This window comes from Diabrotica undecimpunctata, chromosome 6, assembly GCF_040954645.1.
Source record: "Diabrotica undecimpunctata isolate CICGRU chromosome 6, icDiaUnde3, whole genome shotgun sequence".
Classification (NCBI taxonomy): domain Eukaryota; kingdom Metazoa; phylum Arthropoda; class Insecta; order Coleoptera; family Chrysomelidae; genus Diabrotica; species Diabrotica undecimpunctata.
In genome coordinates this window covers 140910123-140928131 of record NC_092808.1, presented here as the reverse complement: position 1 = coordinate 140928131, position 18009 = coordinate 140910123, and the positions used below count along the sequence as shown (strand labels likewise).

The following is an 18009-nucleotide window of genomic DNA, read 5'->3' as shown; positions in this document are numbered from 1 at the left end:
AATTTATAAGTTTATTATACGTAAAATGGAAAAGTTTTTAATTGTCAGAGATCAAACCACGAAAATCCGTAAATTTGGTGTCCAGGGACGAACTCTGGAATTTAAAATTAAGGATGTACCGCCAGGTGAGGAACCCGTAAGTTGGATTAAAAAGGCCATCGAGGATATTGTTCGAAAGGGTACTGTAAATATTTTGCCACATGATCAGGTCGGTTTCACTTTTTGCTCCAAGGATTTCGTTAGAGGCCAGGGATGGATGAGGTTTAAACCAGCCTCAGAGGTGACAGTTGACGATATATGGAACCACATAAGTTCCATATATCAGAGCAACAGCACCGGTTTAAACACCGAAACGTTTTGTCTTGGTATTACTACCGTAAAAATGCCTACTGGAAAGGGTAGAGGTCGTAAGTACAATTCATTTAAAGAGGAGTGTTCTAAACGGCGAGGAATTGTTGTTATTAAAAACAACGATAACCTATGCCTTGCATACGCTTTGGTTGTAGCCAAAGCTTACGTTGACAAAGACCCTGAACTTACAAAAATATGTCGCGATAGAGGGAAAATACAACGGGAAAGAGCATTGCAGTTAATAGATAGGTCTGGTGTTGTTATTCCTAGTGAGGGAGCTGGAATTCCTGAGTTGCAACAGTTTCAGGCATATCTAACAGACTATAAGATTGTGGTCTATAGATATGGAACTAAGGGACGTGATGTCATTTATGAGGGGCACACTTACGGACCAAAATTAAACCTTCTCTTTCATAAAGGCCATTTTAATGTAATTAGGTCAGTGACCAGTGCGTTTATCAGTACGTATTTCTGTGATAAATGTTATCAACCCTACGACCATAAAGACGGACACAGCTGCGTTGGTACGTGCTTTGCATGTCGTCGTTCACCAGCTTGTTCCAAAGAAGCTGTTAAAGTTCCCTGCGATAAATGCGGCCGGGACTTTTATGGTGAGGTATGTTTCAACGTTCACATTAACGACATATGTGACAAAATTAAAAGGTGTAAGCAATGTTACAAAATCTACACTAAAAGTCATATCTGTGGGGAGATCTTCTGTAAAACTTGTGGTAAAAATTACCCATCAGATCATCTTTGTTACATGCAGCCTGATTCTGGTAAACCTCCCTCAAAAGATTTTTTGTTCATTTTTTATGATCTTGAGACTCGCCAGGAAAAAATATTGCTAGATGGTTCACTTCTTCAAGAACCAAATCTCTGTGTATTTAGTCAGCGATGTTACAATTGTCTTCAGGAAGAAAAATTACAGTTTTGTCAAACATGCGGTTTTCGTCTAAATGTTTTAAACGAAAATGTTATTTCTGTTTTTATTGAATATGTTTTTCAAATTAGGAAAAAATTTAAGAATGTTGTCGTTTTGGCACATAACGGAGGGGGTTTCGATAATCAGTTCGTGTTGAATTACATCCTCACAAAGACCGATTTAACCCCTGATCTTATCATGCGGGGTACGAAGTTAGTTTCGATGAGTGTTGGGAATGTTCGTTTTCTCGACAGTCTTAATTATTTTCCTATGGCCTTGTCAGCTTTACCAAAAGCTTTTGGTTTAACAGAGTTAAAAAAGGGCTATTTCCCACATTTGTTTAATAAAGGGGAAAATCAATCTTATCTCGGACCTATACCTTCTCTAAAATTCTATGATATCGATAATTTGAAGGAGGATGCACGTGATAAGTTAATAAATTGGCATACTGATAAAGTTGCTAACGGTTATGTTTTTGATTTTCAGAAAGAGATCGTTGACTATTGTATTTCCGATGTCATGATATTAACACAGGCTTGTCTTACATTTAGGAAACAATTATTGAATACGTCAAATGTCTGTCCTTTTATGGAAGCTACTACCGTAGCCTCGACTTGTAGTAAAGTATTTAGACGAAATTTCCTACAATCTGACACAATAGGTCTTATTCCTAAAGGTGGTTATCGTTTTAAAGATAATCAGTCAAAAATAGCTCTGCAGTGGCTACTTTGGGAAGAGAAACAGCGTAATATTAAAATACAGCATGCTGCACGAGGATTTGAGGCTGTTATTAATACTTGTAAAGTGGATGGTCTTTACGAAAATATCGTGTTTGAATTTCAGGGTTGTTACTATCATGGTTGTCCCCAATGTTATCCCGAAAACAGATTGGCTCCTCTTCATGACGATCCTTCACACTGCATGGAAAATCGTTATGACAGAACTGCTGCCAAAAATCAATATCTAAAATCTCTGGGATATGAAGTCGTTGAAATCTGGGAGTGTGCCTTCAGAAAAACTATGACGCCTGAGATAAAATCATTTACTGAGGATCACCCCTTAATGAGAACTCAACCTATAAATGCTAGGGATGCTTTGTATGGTGGTCGTACTGGTAACACCGTGGAGTATTATAAGGCTCAAGAAAATGAAAAGATCAAATATGTCGATGTTTGTTCCCTATACCCTTGGGTATGTAAGCGTGGAAAATTTCCTCTAGGTCATCCTAAAATTTTTGTAGGAGATGAATGCCGGCATATAGATTTATCACGAGTATCTGGTTTAATAAAGTGTAAAGTACTTCCTCCCTCAAACCTTTATCATCCTGTTCTACCCGCAAAAATAAACAATAAATGCATGTTTGTTCTTTGTCGTAAATGCAGCGAGGACTTTATGCAAGGAGAATGTCAGCATTCCGACGAACAGAAGTCACTTACAGGAACATGGGTAATTGAAGAAGTTGTAAAAGCTTTGGAAAAGGGTTACAAAATAGTCGAGACCTACGAAATCTGGTCGTACGAAACCCGTGAATTGTCAAAACATCAAAATGGTCTCTTTTCCGACATGATGAATAAATTCATCAAAATCAAGCAGCAAGCTTCAGGATGGCCCCGTGGTTGTGTAACAGCCGAAGAAAAAAACCGATACATCGAACAGTTTCTCCAGATAGAAGACGTTCGGTTAGAGTTTACCGAAATAACGGCTAATCCTGGCCTTAGATCGTTAGCTAAATTAATGCTTAATTCGTTCTGGGGTAAATTTGCACAGCGAGAAAATCTTCCCAAAACTTCTATTGTAAACAATCCTAAAGAATTCTTTGCTATGATGATTAATCCCTCGATCTATGTAAATACTGTGGTTCCTGTAAACGAGGAAACACTGGTTGTTACGTGGGAGTATGTGGAAGAAGCATTTTCAATGTCTTCCACTGTAAACGTCGTTCTGGCCTCATACGTTACGGCTCTAGCCCGCCTCAAACTGTATTCCTATTTAGACATAGTGGGCGAGCGTACTTTATATTATGATACCGATTCAATTGTGTACATTTCCAGAGACGGTCTGCCTGATCTTCCTACCGGTGACTGTATTGGTGATTTAACTGATGAGCTAAGTGGTGGTCATATTTCAGAGTTCGTTTCTGGAGGCCCCAAAAATTATGCTTATAAATACATACTTCCTAATGGTGACGAAAAATTTTGTTGCAAAGTTAAAGGGAATTTCCCTTAATTATTTAAACTCGCAATTAATTAATTTTGATACTATTAAAAAGATGGTACTTGTAAAGTCGGAAGGTATTAAAATCATAAGTAAACAAGTTAGACGAACAACAGAACATCAAGTCATAACACAGGAAATCCATAAAAATTATCGACCACATTCTACAAAAAGAAAATTTTTAGAAGATTTTAGTTCCGTTCCTTTTGGTTATAAGAAAATGAAAATTTAAAAATATGTATAAATTTATTTATAATGTTAATATTATTGATTATTGTAGTTTTAATACACGGCTTTTTATTATTTAGTTATATGTACATATTTTATATTAGTATTAAATGTGTCTTTTAAGAATTTTTCATAAATTAGTTTTCCGTTCTCTATTATCCAGCGTCTATTTGGTTGTCTGTTTTTCTATCACATATTGTAGTTGGCTTTTAAAATTTTTATAGTAAAACAACGTTACCAGGTATCTGTTATGAGTTACTGATTAATTTAAAGATCTTAAAACGATGTATAGCATATTAGGGTTAAATATTATAAAATTTGTTCATTAAGTTTTAGAAGATGTTAAGACTACCAAAAGATATCCGTTAGCGACTACTGGTGAATTATGAACTGATATTATTAAATTAAGATCAAGTGTTCCTGTTGCCACCTTTTTTTAATAAAAATGTAACAAAAATATGTCTAGCATCAGATCGTAAAGACGTCTACTGAAACATATTATTCACAAAGATATCTGATATGGACCATTGGCGAATTATGAACCGATCTTATTAAACTAGGATCTAGTGTTCGTGTTGCCATATTTTTCTGATAAAAACGTAACAAAGAGTTGTCTAGCATTAGATCGTAAAAGATGTCTACTGAAACATATTATTCACAAAGATATCTGATATGGACCATTGGCGAATTATCAGCCGATCTTATTAAATTAGGATCTAGTGTTCGAGTTGTTACGTTTTTATCTGATAAAAATGTAAAAAAAGTTGTCTAGCATCAGATCGTAAAAGACGTCTGCTGAAAAATATTATTCACAAAAGATATCTGATATGGATTACTGGTGAATTATGAACCGATCTTATTAAATTAGGATCTAGTGTTCGTGTTGTCACTTTTTTTAATAAAATGTAACAAAAAAGTTGTCTAGCCTCAAATTGTAAAAAGACGTCTGCTAAAACATATTATTCACAAAGATATCTGATATGGACCACTAGCGAATTATGAACCGATCTTATTAAATTAGGATCTAGTGTTCGTGCTGCCACTTTTTTACTAAATTGTAAAAAAAGTTGTCAAGCTTCAGATTGTAAAAAGACGTCTACTAAAACATATTATTCACAAAAATATCTAATATGGACCACTGGCGAATTATGAACCGATCTTATTAAATTAGGATCCCGTGTTCGTGCTGCCACTTTTTTACTAAATTGTAAAAAAAAGTTGTCTAGCCTCAGATTGTAAAAAGACGTCTACTAAAACATATTATTCACAAAGATATCTGATGTGGACCACTGGCGAATTATGAACCGATCTTATTCAATTAGGATTTAGTGTTCGTGTTGCCATCTTTTTAATAAAATGTAACAAAGTTGTCTAGCATTAGATCGTAAAAAACATCTACTGAAATTTAATATTCACAAAGATATCTGATATGGACCATTGGCGAATTATGAACCGATCCTATTAAATTAGGATCTAGTGTTCGTGTTGTCACCTAAAATAATAATAAGAAAATCGATCGACAAATCTTAATGGTCTTCTTTCCTGATTTAATTTTTAAGTATGTTTTTAATAGCCAGTTACCCAACAGGAGTTTAGTTTTCAGTTTAAGTATCTTCTAATAAAATCAATAAAAATGTTTATTCAAGTGTGTGATGGAAAAAAGACAATCATTTCGCTTTCATACTGACTGTTTGTCCCATACTAACAAAACCTCTTCCGGCGGTCGTGTAACCGTACCGAATAGCGGTGGATGCTGTTAAGAACAAAATTTGTTGGAACCGAATTGGTTACATTTGCGTTCAATATATGTTTTTTTTTTCATAATATATTCACTCAATTTCATTCCTTCGCTTACCTACCATTTTAATATCATTTTCTGTCAGTAGCACCTTCTCCGTACTGACTGCTGATAAGACTGAATTTTTGTTCCAACTGTCCTTTTAAATATCTTCTGTATATTATATACTCTGGATTTTTTAAAATACTTAACTTATGATCGTAGATAAAATATAGTATGCAACTCGCAAGAGTTTTGGTCACTATTCTTTAATAATTGATCATATCGATACATTATATCACATTTCAACGTTGAATATTTGGTGGCCCCTTTATAGTATAAACGGATGGTCCACTTTTGCCGCACAGAAACACGCCAGGTACCACATTGTGGGAGTAGTACTGTAAACTTAGGGTGTCTGTCAGACTCGCTTACAAACCGGGCTGTCACTTATTGAGTTGAGTACGTAAAGTGTTCTCTGTATGTTTTAATATGCATCGGGGAATTGTTGTCTGATGGTTATCGAAGAACCGTCTGTGATCATATCCCCACTATCACTGTAACATGAATTGTGTTTTCTCACCTTACCTTGTATATATCAGCATCTAAATATAAAAGTAGACAACGGACGAAAAGAAGAAAATATTGGTTATCTAATTTGGGCAGTGGGACACTTTGATGATTTGCGACAAGATCTGTGTCTAGCCGTGGACAAAAAAAGAAGACCTATATAAAGCATTGGAGGAAACAATCGTAGACCTATGTATAGCACTGGAGGAAAGAATCGTAGACCTATGTAGAGTACTGGGCGAAAAAATCTGTGTCGAGCACTAGACGAAAGAACGAAAGCTTATATGTAACAGTGTATAAAATATTGGGTTCCCCTGTCAAGCAGTGGACGTTCAATTAGTGAATAGAAGAAGGTAACATGAGATGAAAAACAGATTAGCGAAAGAAAAAGAAGAAGACGAAAGAAAGGAAAAGAAAAAATGATTCGACTTGTCAGTAAGCGTGATGTCACCCGAACACCTGAGCAGGTGCAAACATCAAAGGATGCCGCTTTTTCCCACGGTCGGTAAAATTTTCCCAGCGCCAAGTGCCGCAATATCTACTAACGAGCAATAATAATTGTCTCTCACACTAATTCATGATTAACACTTGAATATGATCATGAATATTTTTATTATTTTTTTACTCACCATACACAAAGCGCCTTATTTAAAAGTCAAGATATTTAATTTCTATCGAAAATATGAACAAATATATTTTTTCTTTTTATTCACATCTCCTGATGGAATTTTACAGCAATAATTTAAAGCCAATAGGTAAAAAAGTTTCCGTAGTACGACGAACAACACTATTGAAATTATCTAATATAAAGTATTGCTTTTTCAAGTAAACAAACTAGTAGTCCAATAAATCAAATCCCGATAAGAACAACATAAACACAAAAACAACAAAACAATAAAAGATCTTATCTTGAACCATTTTAAAACATAACATCCGAAAAAAAGTTACCTTGGTACCTTGTCCAGGTAAACACTAGCAGGTATGTTAAAGTGCAAGTTGAGTGACCAATCACTTGATAAAAACAACACAAATGAACGCCATTTTCTTCGGTGGAAGTGTATTTAAATGATTTTAATCAAACGAGCAAATATTTAAATTGGTGTAATATTAAAAGTTATGTTGATAAGCTTCGAGCAAACATAACACATTAAATCGGCATATCAAGAACTCATTAAATTGGGATATTTATCTGACAGCTTACCAGCACTTCGTCTATTATTATACACTGCTCAATAATTCCAATCAAAAATAAACCAAAACCTAGATTTAATACATGATTAATTATTTTTGATGTTTTGAAAAAATTTTAGAATCGAATTGGCAAATATTATTTGTTTTTCGTAATTTCTTTATATTTTCAAGATTGATTTGAAATTAAAGGCTACTTAATGTTCACATCCTGTGTCAATATTCCTTTATTATGTTCTTTCAAATTTTGCTTTCGGTTTAACCCTAGAATACCAACGTTTCTTTAACATACGTAAATGCTAACTATACGTAAATTTTACGTACTCACTGATTTAGGTCTAGTAGTTTCTTTTTATTTCATATCTAATTAAAACAAATTGGTTTAATTTCAAGAGAAGTATATTTAGGAACGATACAAATAAAAAACATTCTTCGTCTTCTTGAAGTACCGTCTCCTATCGGAGGTTGACTACCATCACAGCAATCTTTACTTTGTTGGCTGCAGCTCTGAACAACTGTATTGAACTGCACCCATACCATTCCCTTAAATTTCGCAACCAGGAAATCCTCCTACGTCCCACATTTCTCTTTTTCGAGATTTTTCCTTGGATTATGAGTCTAAGCAGAGAGTACTTTTCTCCTCTCATTATGTGGCACAGATATTCCAGTTTTTTCGTTTGTATGGTTTTTATGACTTCGCATTCCTTCCCCATCTTCAGCAGAACATCTTGATTTGTTACTCTTTCTGTCCATGGTATTTTCCATATTCTCCTGTAACACCACATCTCGAATGCCTCAATGTTTTTGATGTTTATCTTTTTCAGTATCCAGGCTTCCATGCCGTACAGCAGAACGGAGAAAACATAGCACCTTAACATTCTCGTTCTTAAGTTTATATTTATGTCCTGGCTGCATAGGAACTTTTTCATTTTGACAAACGATTGTCTCGCTATCTCTATTCGCCTCTTGATTTCTCTTGTCTGGTCATTAGTATCAGTGAAGCAAATCCCTAAATATTTGTGTAACTCTTTCAACTGGCTGATTATTCATGGTTAAATTCACATTGGTGTATAGCTTCTTTGTTACAATCATGAATTTAGTCTTTTTGATGTTCAGTTTTAGACCATACTTTTTGGTATGGGTGTTTATGTTTTCCATCAAAACTGTAAATTTGCTAGGTTATCTGTTACTATTAGCGTGTCATCAGCGTATCGTATATTGTTAATTACCTCTCCGTTAATGTTCATACCAATGTTTTGCTCTAGGAGCGTTTCCTGACATATTGTTTCGCTATATATATATTGAATAATAGTGGAGAAAGCACACAACCCTGACGCACACCTCGACGAATCTCAATTTTTTCGGTTAACTCATTATCAACTTTGATTTTTGCTGTTTGTCCCCAGTACAACCTGGATATGATGTTAATGTCGCGACTGTCGATGTTTTTGCTTCTTAGGATTTCATACAGCTTTTGGTGTCTGACTTTATCGAAGGCCTTCTCAAAATCTATGAAACCTATGTAGAGGTCTTGGTTTACATCCAAACATCTTTGCATTAACACACTCAGACCAAACAAAGCTTCCCGTGTTCCCAGTCCACCTCTGAATCCAAACTGTGTGGCGCTTATGTCCTCTTCTAATTTATTAAATATTCTTTTGTGAATTATTTTAAAAAATACTTTTAGTGTGTGGCTCATCAATGCTATAGTTCTGTGGTCTGAACACTCTCTGGCGTTATTCGTCTTCGGGATTGTGACAAAAGTAGAGGAGAGCCATTTCTTTGGTATGATGCCTGTTCTATAAATTGTGTTAAAGAGGTTCACCATTATTTCAAGTGCGTCGTCGTCTATTAGTTTCAACAATTCTACAGGAATTTCATCTGGTCCTGCAGCTTTACCCCCTTTTGTGTTCCTTATAGCATATTCTACCTCGCTTTTTAGGATTTCAGGCCCTGTTGTGTCGTCTGTAGGTTCTGCCACTGCTATTTCTGGTCTTTCGTCTGCAAAAAGTTCTTCAATGCCAGTTTTTCATTTAATCAATGTTATTCATTTTATCAATGGTAAAAAACATTGAAATATTAATAATCCAAACAAAAACAACATAAAATAGATACTTTTGACACAGAACATAATTTTGTAATAATATGTACAAGAAACATTACAAATTATATAGAAACGATAACCTTCTATTGATGTACACATTCCATTCAGATTTTTATTTGATGCTCTTCACACAAGGCACTCCCACACTTGGTAGTTGTCATTCGTTTCTTTGCTGTAGAGCATAAACTCCAGTAAGTCCGTTTTCCTTTCCCTTGGAGACCTCGGCGGTCTTCAGCAACATGCGTTAAATTTAAAAGCATGGAAAGACTCTCTTTGAGACTTCTTGATAAAGTTGGTACTGTTTGGAGTCTTGTTTATTGCCACGGCTTCGTTAATTGTACATGAAGTTTCAGTATAAAATTTAATCTTGATAATGGCTCCTGTTTGTTTTTAGTTGCATTGTGATGGTAGATTACAAAAGCGTTTACTCCTGCAACATTCATCATATTGTAAAATATGCATAGCGGCCACCTTCCAGTTTTCCTATTACAGTAAATGATCTGAGACATTTGGTCAAACGTATCTACAGCCCCTTTAGTTGAATTATATGTATGGATTATTTCGGGTTTTGTTGTTTTATGAATAATGTTTCCAGAAAAATGCATGGTTGAAAGTAGAAGAACTGTCTTATTTTGCTTAGGTTTACAAGATAATAAAGTCATGTTTTCATCGTACACAAACATACTTGAACCGCACTTCCAACTTTTTTTATCGAGCAATTCAGGAGGTATTTCTCCTTTATGTTTCCGGAGTGTTCCGATCATTGTCAAATTGTAAGAGGAAGATAATAATTTATTCGCAAAAGGGATACTGGAAAACCAGTTGTCCATTGTCACATTACGTCTACTTCCATGTAAAGGTCTCATCAGGCTTGTGACAAAATGTTCTGCTAAAGGAATGCCGTTGGTTACAGTAGATTTACCCAGATACGGTGTTGCATTTATTACATATTTCGTAGCAACATCGCAAACCATAAGTATTTTTATGCCGTATTTACTAGGTTTGTTTGGCATATACATGCGAAATGGACACCTGCCACGAAATCCTAGGAGTTGTTCTTCGATTGTCACATATGAACCAGCTTTAGATATTGGATCAAAACAACTTTCTTTTCTACGTTCTTCTCTTGTCAAGAAGTTATCAAATGGTAAAGAATTGATCAAAAAGTTAAACCTTTCTTTACTCATCGTTGCTTTATATCTATGGCCATAATAAGTGCTATCAAACGAAACGTCAGCTGAGAGGTGATTATTTTTTAAAGCCGCAGATAAAAATAACAAACCTAACAGTGCTTTTAGTTAGGTGGCTCTATAAAGTGGTATTGCTTGGCCCGTCATTCGTCAGACGTAATTAGCTAAAGTTTGCCTTGTACTTGAGTCTTCTAAATCTCTTGTAAGAACTTCTTCAGTCATATTTGCTTCTGGGTGAACGTCGTGTTTCACCTTACCACCAAAATCGTCCTAGTACAGACCTCCTCGTTGGTAGAGCTGGGAATCCATATTCGTTGGATCAGAAATACTAGCACTTTTTAGAGCAAGTACTCTGATTCGGCGAAGAGTGATTGCTGATTGTACAGGGTGTACCTGATCGGAGGTGTGTACCATATTCGAGCTTTAGTTCCTTACTTCGGACTCTTGAGTTACATACCAGTATAGTTACTATCCTTTCAGTTTTCGAACTCTCATAAGACTGTTCACCCTTCCAGTTTCTAGGAGCTTAGGTTTTAGAATTAGCGTAGATCCCAAAGTTCTAAGTGGTAAGTAAGTTATTGTTTCTTACTCATCTAGTTAATTCTAATACCATCGAACAAGATGGTGATCTGCGTCTGTGGTACCAAAATTGCCATGCAAGCCGGTATGGACACTCACATACGAAGGCTACGCTGCCGAGGACCTAGAGAAGATGATGACAACATCTGCGCCATATGTGAGCGCACATTTAAGCATAACATTATTGTCCGTTAATACATGCGCCACGCTCATCCTGGTGCGTACAACGGGGAGCTCGAACGGATGTACGAGAATCCCGGCAGGCTAGTGAGATTCACCAACGAGGATCTCTCACAGGAAGAATTCATTTACGAAGGCCGGTTCATCCTTAAGCATTTGATGGAAATCCTTTCGGAAAATGCTAAGGAGCAGATTCGGCGTGCCCGGGGGAAACACGAATACAAGGAATTCCTCGAATGTCTCAAGGAGGAAGAGTGGCGACGAAATTGATCTTTGAGTCACACCGCTGGACCTTTTAGTACCAAGACTTTCGCCAACTATGCCTCTTCTAAGGGAAAAACCTCGCCGGTGAGAACATCGGCTCCGGATAAATAGGACACCTTCTCGTCCTTTGTGGCGACGACCATACGACCATGCGAGTGACCATACTCAACTGGCGATCTATGAGAATTATAGCCTTGGTATGGAATTCTTACATCTTCATCTGTTCGACACATTATTTTCGAACGTTTTCCAACTGGTTTTTCCTCTGGAACCATTTAAATGCTGTTCATTCTTTAAATCTTTATTATTCATTATACTCGATGAATAGAACAAATAAAAACCTTTGAGCCAGTGCTCATTGGACTGACTACAACACACATTTTGTAGCTTTTTATTCTTGGTTTATTTGAATGAAAATTAGTTGGTTCAGTACTATAAAATTTTAAAGCATTATTCACCAGGATAACGTGGTAAAAGTGTGGGCATTTCTGCTAAACTTCAATGTAAAGGTTCTCAGAAATTGTAAAATCACTATAGCGAATAAGGCTTTTAAGTTTAAGAATAGAGAGGAATCTAAGAGATACATAACTAGAGGATAAGATATTTCACCACTTCATCGTACACATTTTACAATTTCTCCATTTCCTGGAGGGTATTGAAAACTGCAAATGGGTGAAATCCGATTTCTCGTTTTTATTGGCAAACCGTGAGTTGAGAATAGTGACACATTTTAGGAATAAGCTAGTCAAGATGCATCTGCCAACATAAAAAGAGAAAAACAATTGGCTCAACTAACGTAAAATGTCGAAAAGTTTACATTCTTAATTTTTTTTTTAAATTCGTTAATAGGGTATTTTGGCATTAATTTTAGTAAATTAAGCGGTTATTTTTTCCGGTTTTCTCAGAATTTTCCTACAGTGACCGATTTATTCGGAAAAATTCCGTTTGAAATAAATATTCTCTTAGTCAATATGTTCCGTAATTAATTTTTATTTGATGACGCTTATCCATAAACTGAAAATACATTTAATTGTTTTGCCTATAAAAATGTTCAATTAAACTTCAAGTCAAGTCCAAACTACTAATTTTTGTTCTAATCGTTTAGCAATAGTAATAATTTCAAGTTACCATTTCCAACGATTATGTTTCAGTTAAGTGAACAGGATACGATATACAGTGAATATGCAAATAGATCTGCAACGACCATTCGCAAATAACGAAAGCCGTACAGGCAGTGCAGAGAGCAAGGCGTCAAATCGTATCAACTATCAGCTTTGTAAATTATCCCTATAGCTTGTTCCCATTTTCATCAATAACCAAATGTAATAGACGTACTGACTAATAGGCGAATATGGTAATGGATACACTTCCTAAAAGCCAAACATGCAGAGGTAGGTCGGCAATGAATACTTTGCAAATACAACAATGGTTTGACGACAAATACTACTGTATATCTGCCAATTAGATGCCTGTCCATACATTCAACATTCATTGCTACAGAATTACTAGCGTGCCTTAATAGTGTTGAATAATCGACATCTTTTAATCGTTCAAGCCAATTTTTTTATCTAGATTATATCATAATATATAACATAAATTAAACAGAAAAATCCTTAGAAACAGAAATATAAATTTTTCTTTACCAGCGTCCATAGACCGTGATGTACGGAATCTTTTATTGGAAAATTAAAAAGGTAGAAGAAAAATGAGTCTAGAAATGCCTCTAGCTAAACTAATTCGGTGGTTTATTGGAGCTACAAAAAAGATAAGAAATTAGAAGATCCACAAGGAAACTAAGTTCCTGTATTTGGCTGTATACCATATATTAAAAAAATTTTTGAATAAAATTACTGTTATAATTTTATTTTATTTCAACTTTCACAATTTTAAACAACGTTGGCTTCTGTCTTAAATAGACATATACAGTTACACTGACTACTCTGCCATAACTTCCGTCATAACCTGACAAGATTGTCATTTCAATCAGTTGCTTTGATAAAGTCCTCGTAGACATACCGTCTCAGGACTTGCAACTTAATGTAGAGTCATATGTCACCATGTTACCAATCCAACGGTAACTATAATATATAACATAAATTAAACAGAAAAATCCTTAGAAACAGAAATATTAATTTTTCTTTACCAGCGTCCATAGACCGTGATGTACGGAATCTTTTATTGGAAAATTAAAAAGGTAGAAGAAAAATGAGTCTAGAAATTTCTCTAGCTAAACTAATTCGGTGGTTTATTGGAGCTACAAAAAAGATAAGAAATTAGAAGATCCACAAGGAAACTAAGTTCCTGTATTTGGCTGTATACCATATATTAAAAAAATTTTTGAATAAAATTACTGTTATAATTTTATTTTATTTTAACTTTCACAATTTTAAACAACGTTGGCTTCTGTCTTAAATAGACATATACAGTTACACTGACTGCTCTGCCATAACTTCCGTCATAACCTGACAAGATTGTCATTTCAATCAGTTGCTTTGATAAAGTCCTCGTAGACATACCGTCTCAGGACTTGCAACTTAATGTAGAGTCATATGTCACCATGTTACCAATCCAACGGTAACTGTACCATCTTAACTGTAAATTAGACATAATGTAAACTAAATTTCATTTAATAATTTTTTAAGAGTTTTTACCCACATATTTAGTGGCTACATCCATGTATTAACTAGTAAGTATTAACCAAATTTTACATTACCCTTAGTCAAAACTTAAATTATTTCATGTTCTTTTTAATTAAGTGGTTAAATACTATTTTAGGACACTGATGATGGAATACTTATTTCGAAAACGTTTTGTCAATTCAACATAGCCCAACTGGGTTTTTTATATACCTTTTTATAAAGGATTTTATTCAAAAAATTAGAAGAAATACGTAAAACTAACTCTAAGTGTGGAATGACCAAAAAGTGATTTTGTTTATCAAAAAAAAACACTGTAAATAAGATACGATTTCAAACAAATAAGAAGCCGACAAGACCTAAGCACAAAGAATTCAAAATCCTACAATAATACAGAGCTATACATTCCTATTCGACTACTAGGCTGTTGATTTTGTCCAAAAAAGGGGACTAAAAGAAACTAAGAGAGCAACGTTAAGATTTTATTGTTTCGATGGATCCTCAAGTATGACAAAAAAGGCTGCGTTTTTGAAAAAGAGGTAAGTTAGTTTATTTTTCAGTTTTTTATTTTTTACTTGAATTGTATGTACTTCTCGTACATATATATCTGCAGAAAAGTTGTTTAAAATTTAATTTCCTATCAAAATGTCACCTTTTAAGTAAAAAACAAATTTTTTAACAAAATATATTCAATAAACGAAGCAAAAAAACATACAGAAAAACGTGATTTTTTTACCCCATAACTTTTTTGATGAAGATAGGGGTATAAGCATTGCTTCATAGAAAAAAACTTCTATCCTTCCACTTCAAAATGACGTTTGGTCTTAGGATTCATAGTGTCCGATATACTATTATGGTAATAAACTTCTTTAACGTTGAAATTCTTGTCTAAAGTACGTCAATAGCCTATACATCTGATTGCAGAACTCTTGAATGTCTTCCTTCTTCTTCTTCCTTCTTGTATGTAGGCTTTAAAGCCTGTTTCTTCCTCAATATTAGTCTCCTAAATTGTTTAAATTATCGCACCATCTTTTTCTTTGTCTGCCAATACTTCTTCGCCCATTTGGTGACTTATCTCGTGCTATTCGTACTATCCTATGCTCTGCCATTCTACTAATGTGTGCGTTCTACTCGTGTTTTCGTTTTGTCACCATCCATTTATATCTTTTATATTGCATGGTCTTCTTATGTTTTCGCTTCTCTCCTTATCCAACATACTTTTCTCTGATATTCATCGGAGTATTTTCATCTCTGTTGTTTCTAGTAGTCGTCTCGTTTTAGATGTTTCAGGTCTTGTCTCCGCCGTGTATGTTAATATATATCTAATTGCTACTTTATAGATTCTTGTTTTTGTGTCTTGTCATAGGTGTTTGTTCTTTCAGATTGTGTCATTAAGAGATCCCGCGCCGCTTTACTTGCTTTTAAGCTTTGTTGTCGTACTTCTTCTTCAACATCTCCGTAACTAGTTATATCTATTTCCAGATATCTAAGTCTTGCTTCCTGATTTATTATTTTTCCATTAATTTCGATTTTACATCGTAGTGGGTACTTAGATGTTATCATATATTTGGTTTTTTCTGCTGATATTATCATATTGTATTTCTTGGCTGTTGTATTAAAGATATGTGTTAATCTTTGGAGCTCGTCTTCTGTCTCAGCGATTAATGCGGCGTCGTGTGCATAATATAATATTTGGATTTCTTTGTTCCCCATTCTATAACAATGACCTTTACGTACTGCTTGTATTATTTCGTCCATTATTATATTAAAGAGAAGTGGGCTTAACGAGTCACCCTGTCTGACTCCGCTTTGTACTAGTACACACTGTGTTAGAATTCCATTTATCTTTGCCTGTATTAGATTATGTAAGTAAATGTTTTCTATGGTTTGTATAATATTGATTGGTATGTTTCTTTTATACAGTAGGTGTAAGACGTCTTCGACTTGGATGCCTTTGTGAGGTCTATTAAACATAGATATGCTGATTTATTGTACTCGATGGCCTTTTCTGTGATTTGTCTTAGTACAAATACCTAGTAAAGGATATTCCGGATCTGAATCCTTGTTGTTCATCTGATAAAGTTGTTAGTTTACTGATTTTGTTGGTTAGGACTTTTGTGGTTAGCTTAAGTGCGGTGTTCAGTATTGAACACCGCACCTCTATAATTGTTGGCGTCTTCTTTATCTCCTTTCTTGAACGTTCGTATCATTATGCTGTTTCTCGATACGTCTGGTATCTTGCAGTGCAATATTAATTTTTGTATAAGTTTTGTCATCTCTAGAGTGATACTTTCTCCTTTGTGTTTTAGAAGCTCGTTGATTATTCCATCTGGTCCTGGTGACTTTCTATTTTTGAGTGAATTTATGGCTCTACTTCATGAAAACTAATTTCTACTTCGTGTCTTAGTTTATGTACGTTATTGTGTTGATTATTATTTTATTTTATTTAAACAGTTCCGTCAGGTATCTTTCTCTGAACAGGAATGTGAACTTTAAAAATGTATTTGTACGTTGCAGTAAGTTTTATGGATCTCCTATATTTAGAATTACTAAGAATGTAAAAAAATTTAAAAATTTTAAGATTGGAACGTGTCCTTTCAAACATTATGTGCCTTCAAAACTAGAAGCATGCCATAAAATTATGGTGGTCAACTCATTCTAATACTGACATAGAGACAATAAGAATTATGCTAATGTCATGGGTGTGTCACGTTATGAACATTGAAGGGCTAAGAAGAATGAAAAAAGAAAAAAAAGTTGAAAGGACAACAACATAAATAAAACTGCAGTCTCCAATTTTTATGTGATTATTAAATGCATAAGAATAAAAATTATTATTTTAGAGCAGTGTATGTAGTCCAATTTCTTGATAATTTAAAAAGAGTAACATGGTGATAAAACTTATGTTTTGTTTAAGATAAGTAAACATTTTTCAAAGAATTATTTCTTCGATAGTAATAACATTTAACATAATGTACAAGGAGTCACAAAAAGTTCCAGATTGTGCAAATATTTAATATTATTGCGCAATTAATACTAATTGATAAGCAAAGAGAAACCATTCATTATTTAAGTGATTATGGACGTCAGTGATTCATTTTTTATTGTGATAATAATTATTATAAGACAAGTAAATAAAGTAGATTAAATACCTAAATTATTAAAAGTTCACGTTTGTTGCTAAAAAAACTTTCCATTGTGGCAATGATAAATGATATTTATTTATTAATGTAGCTTTCATCGATTATCTCATAATTACTTAGATGAATCTATGTACGTTTTTATAAATATGGAAATAATTGTAGTGGACATTCTCAATAATCCCATTATTGTGATGTCCCATCGACACTTTTGTTGAGGTTATCATAAATATAAACAAATTGAACGAACTATGTTATTTTTTCTACAATTTATTTTTAACATTTTTGTAAACATTTCAGATTAGCTGTAATTTACATTTTCTGTTTATTAATAAAGATAAAATTAAAGTTGGTATGTACGTCGTAAAAGATTTTAACCCAAGAAAATTCTGTATTTCATTTTTGAAAATTGAATTCCTTATTAAAATTTTCCAGCACTCATTGTATAATGTGCGTAGATCTTTACAATGAAGAGTGGGAAAAGCCCTGGACCTAACATGCTTCCTATCGAAATCCTAAAAATTCTAGATGAGTAGCACATTGATGTTTAGTGACACTCTTGAATCAAATTTATAGTTCAGGCGTATTACCCAAAGAGTGGTTAACGTTGATTTTTATTTGTCTCCCCAAAAAGAAAAACGCAAGAGAATGCAGAGATTACCA

General features: G+C 34.2%; 2 protein-coding genes across 6 annotated transcripts in view; one reads left to right on the top strand and one right to left on the bottom strand.

Moving 5' to 3' along the window:
- Window positions 1-18009, bottom strand: part of LOC140443985 (sodium-coupled monocarboxylate transporter 1-like) — a 244311-nt gene that overhangs the window by 104775 nt on the left and 121527 nt on the right. Inside the window, exon 1 of one of the 5 annotated variants that reach the window (XM_072535535.1) lies at window positions 7014-7201. The exons of 3 other annotated variants lie outside the window; for them this stretch is intronic. The gene's annotated coding sequence lies outside the window, so the exon portion shown is untranslated. Of the gene's footprint in view, window positions 1-7013; window positions 7202-18009 lie in introns of those variants that run through there. One more of the 5 variants, XM_072535539.1, reaches the window with a different exon arrangement.
- Window positions 26-3502, top strand: LOC140444650 (uncharacterized). Its single transcript, XM_072536411.1, has one exon. The coding sequence runs from the start codon at window positions 26-28 to the stop codon at window positions 3500-3502; it is 3477 nt and encodes a 1158-aa protein (XP_072392512.1).

Bases quoted from the DNA above. Each gene is read 5' to 3' on its own strand.
- LOC140444650 (XM_072536411.1), top strand. From the start codon at position 26: ATGGAAAAGTTTTTAATTGTCAGAGATCAAACCACGAAAATCCGTAAA.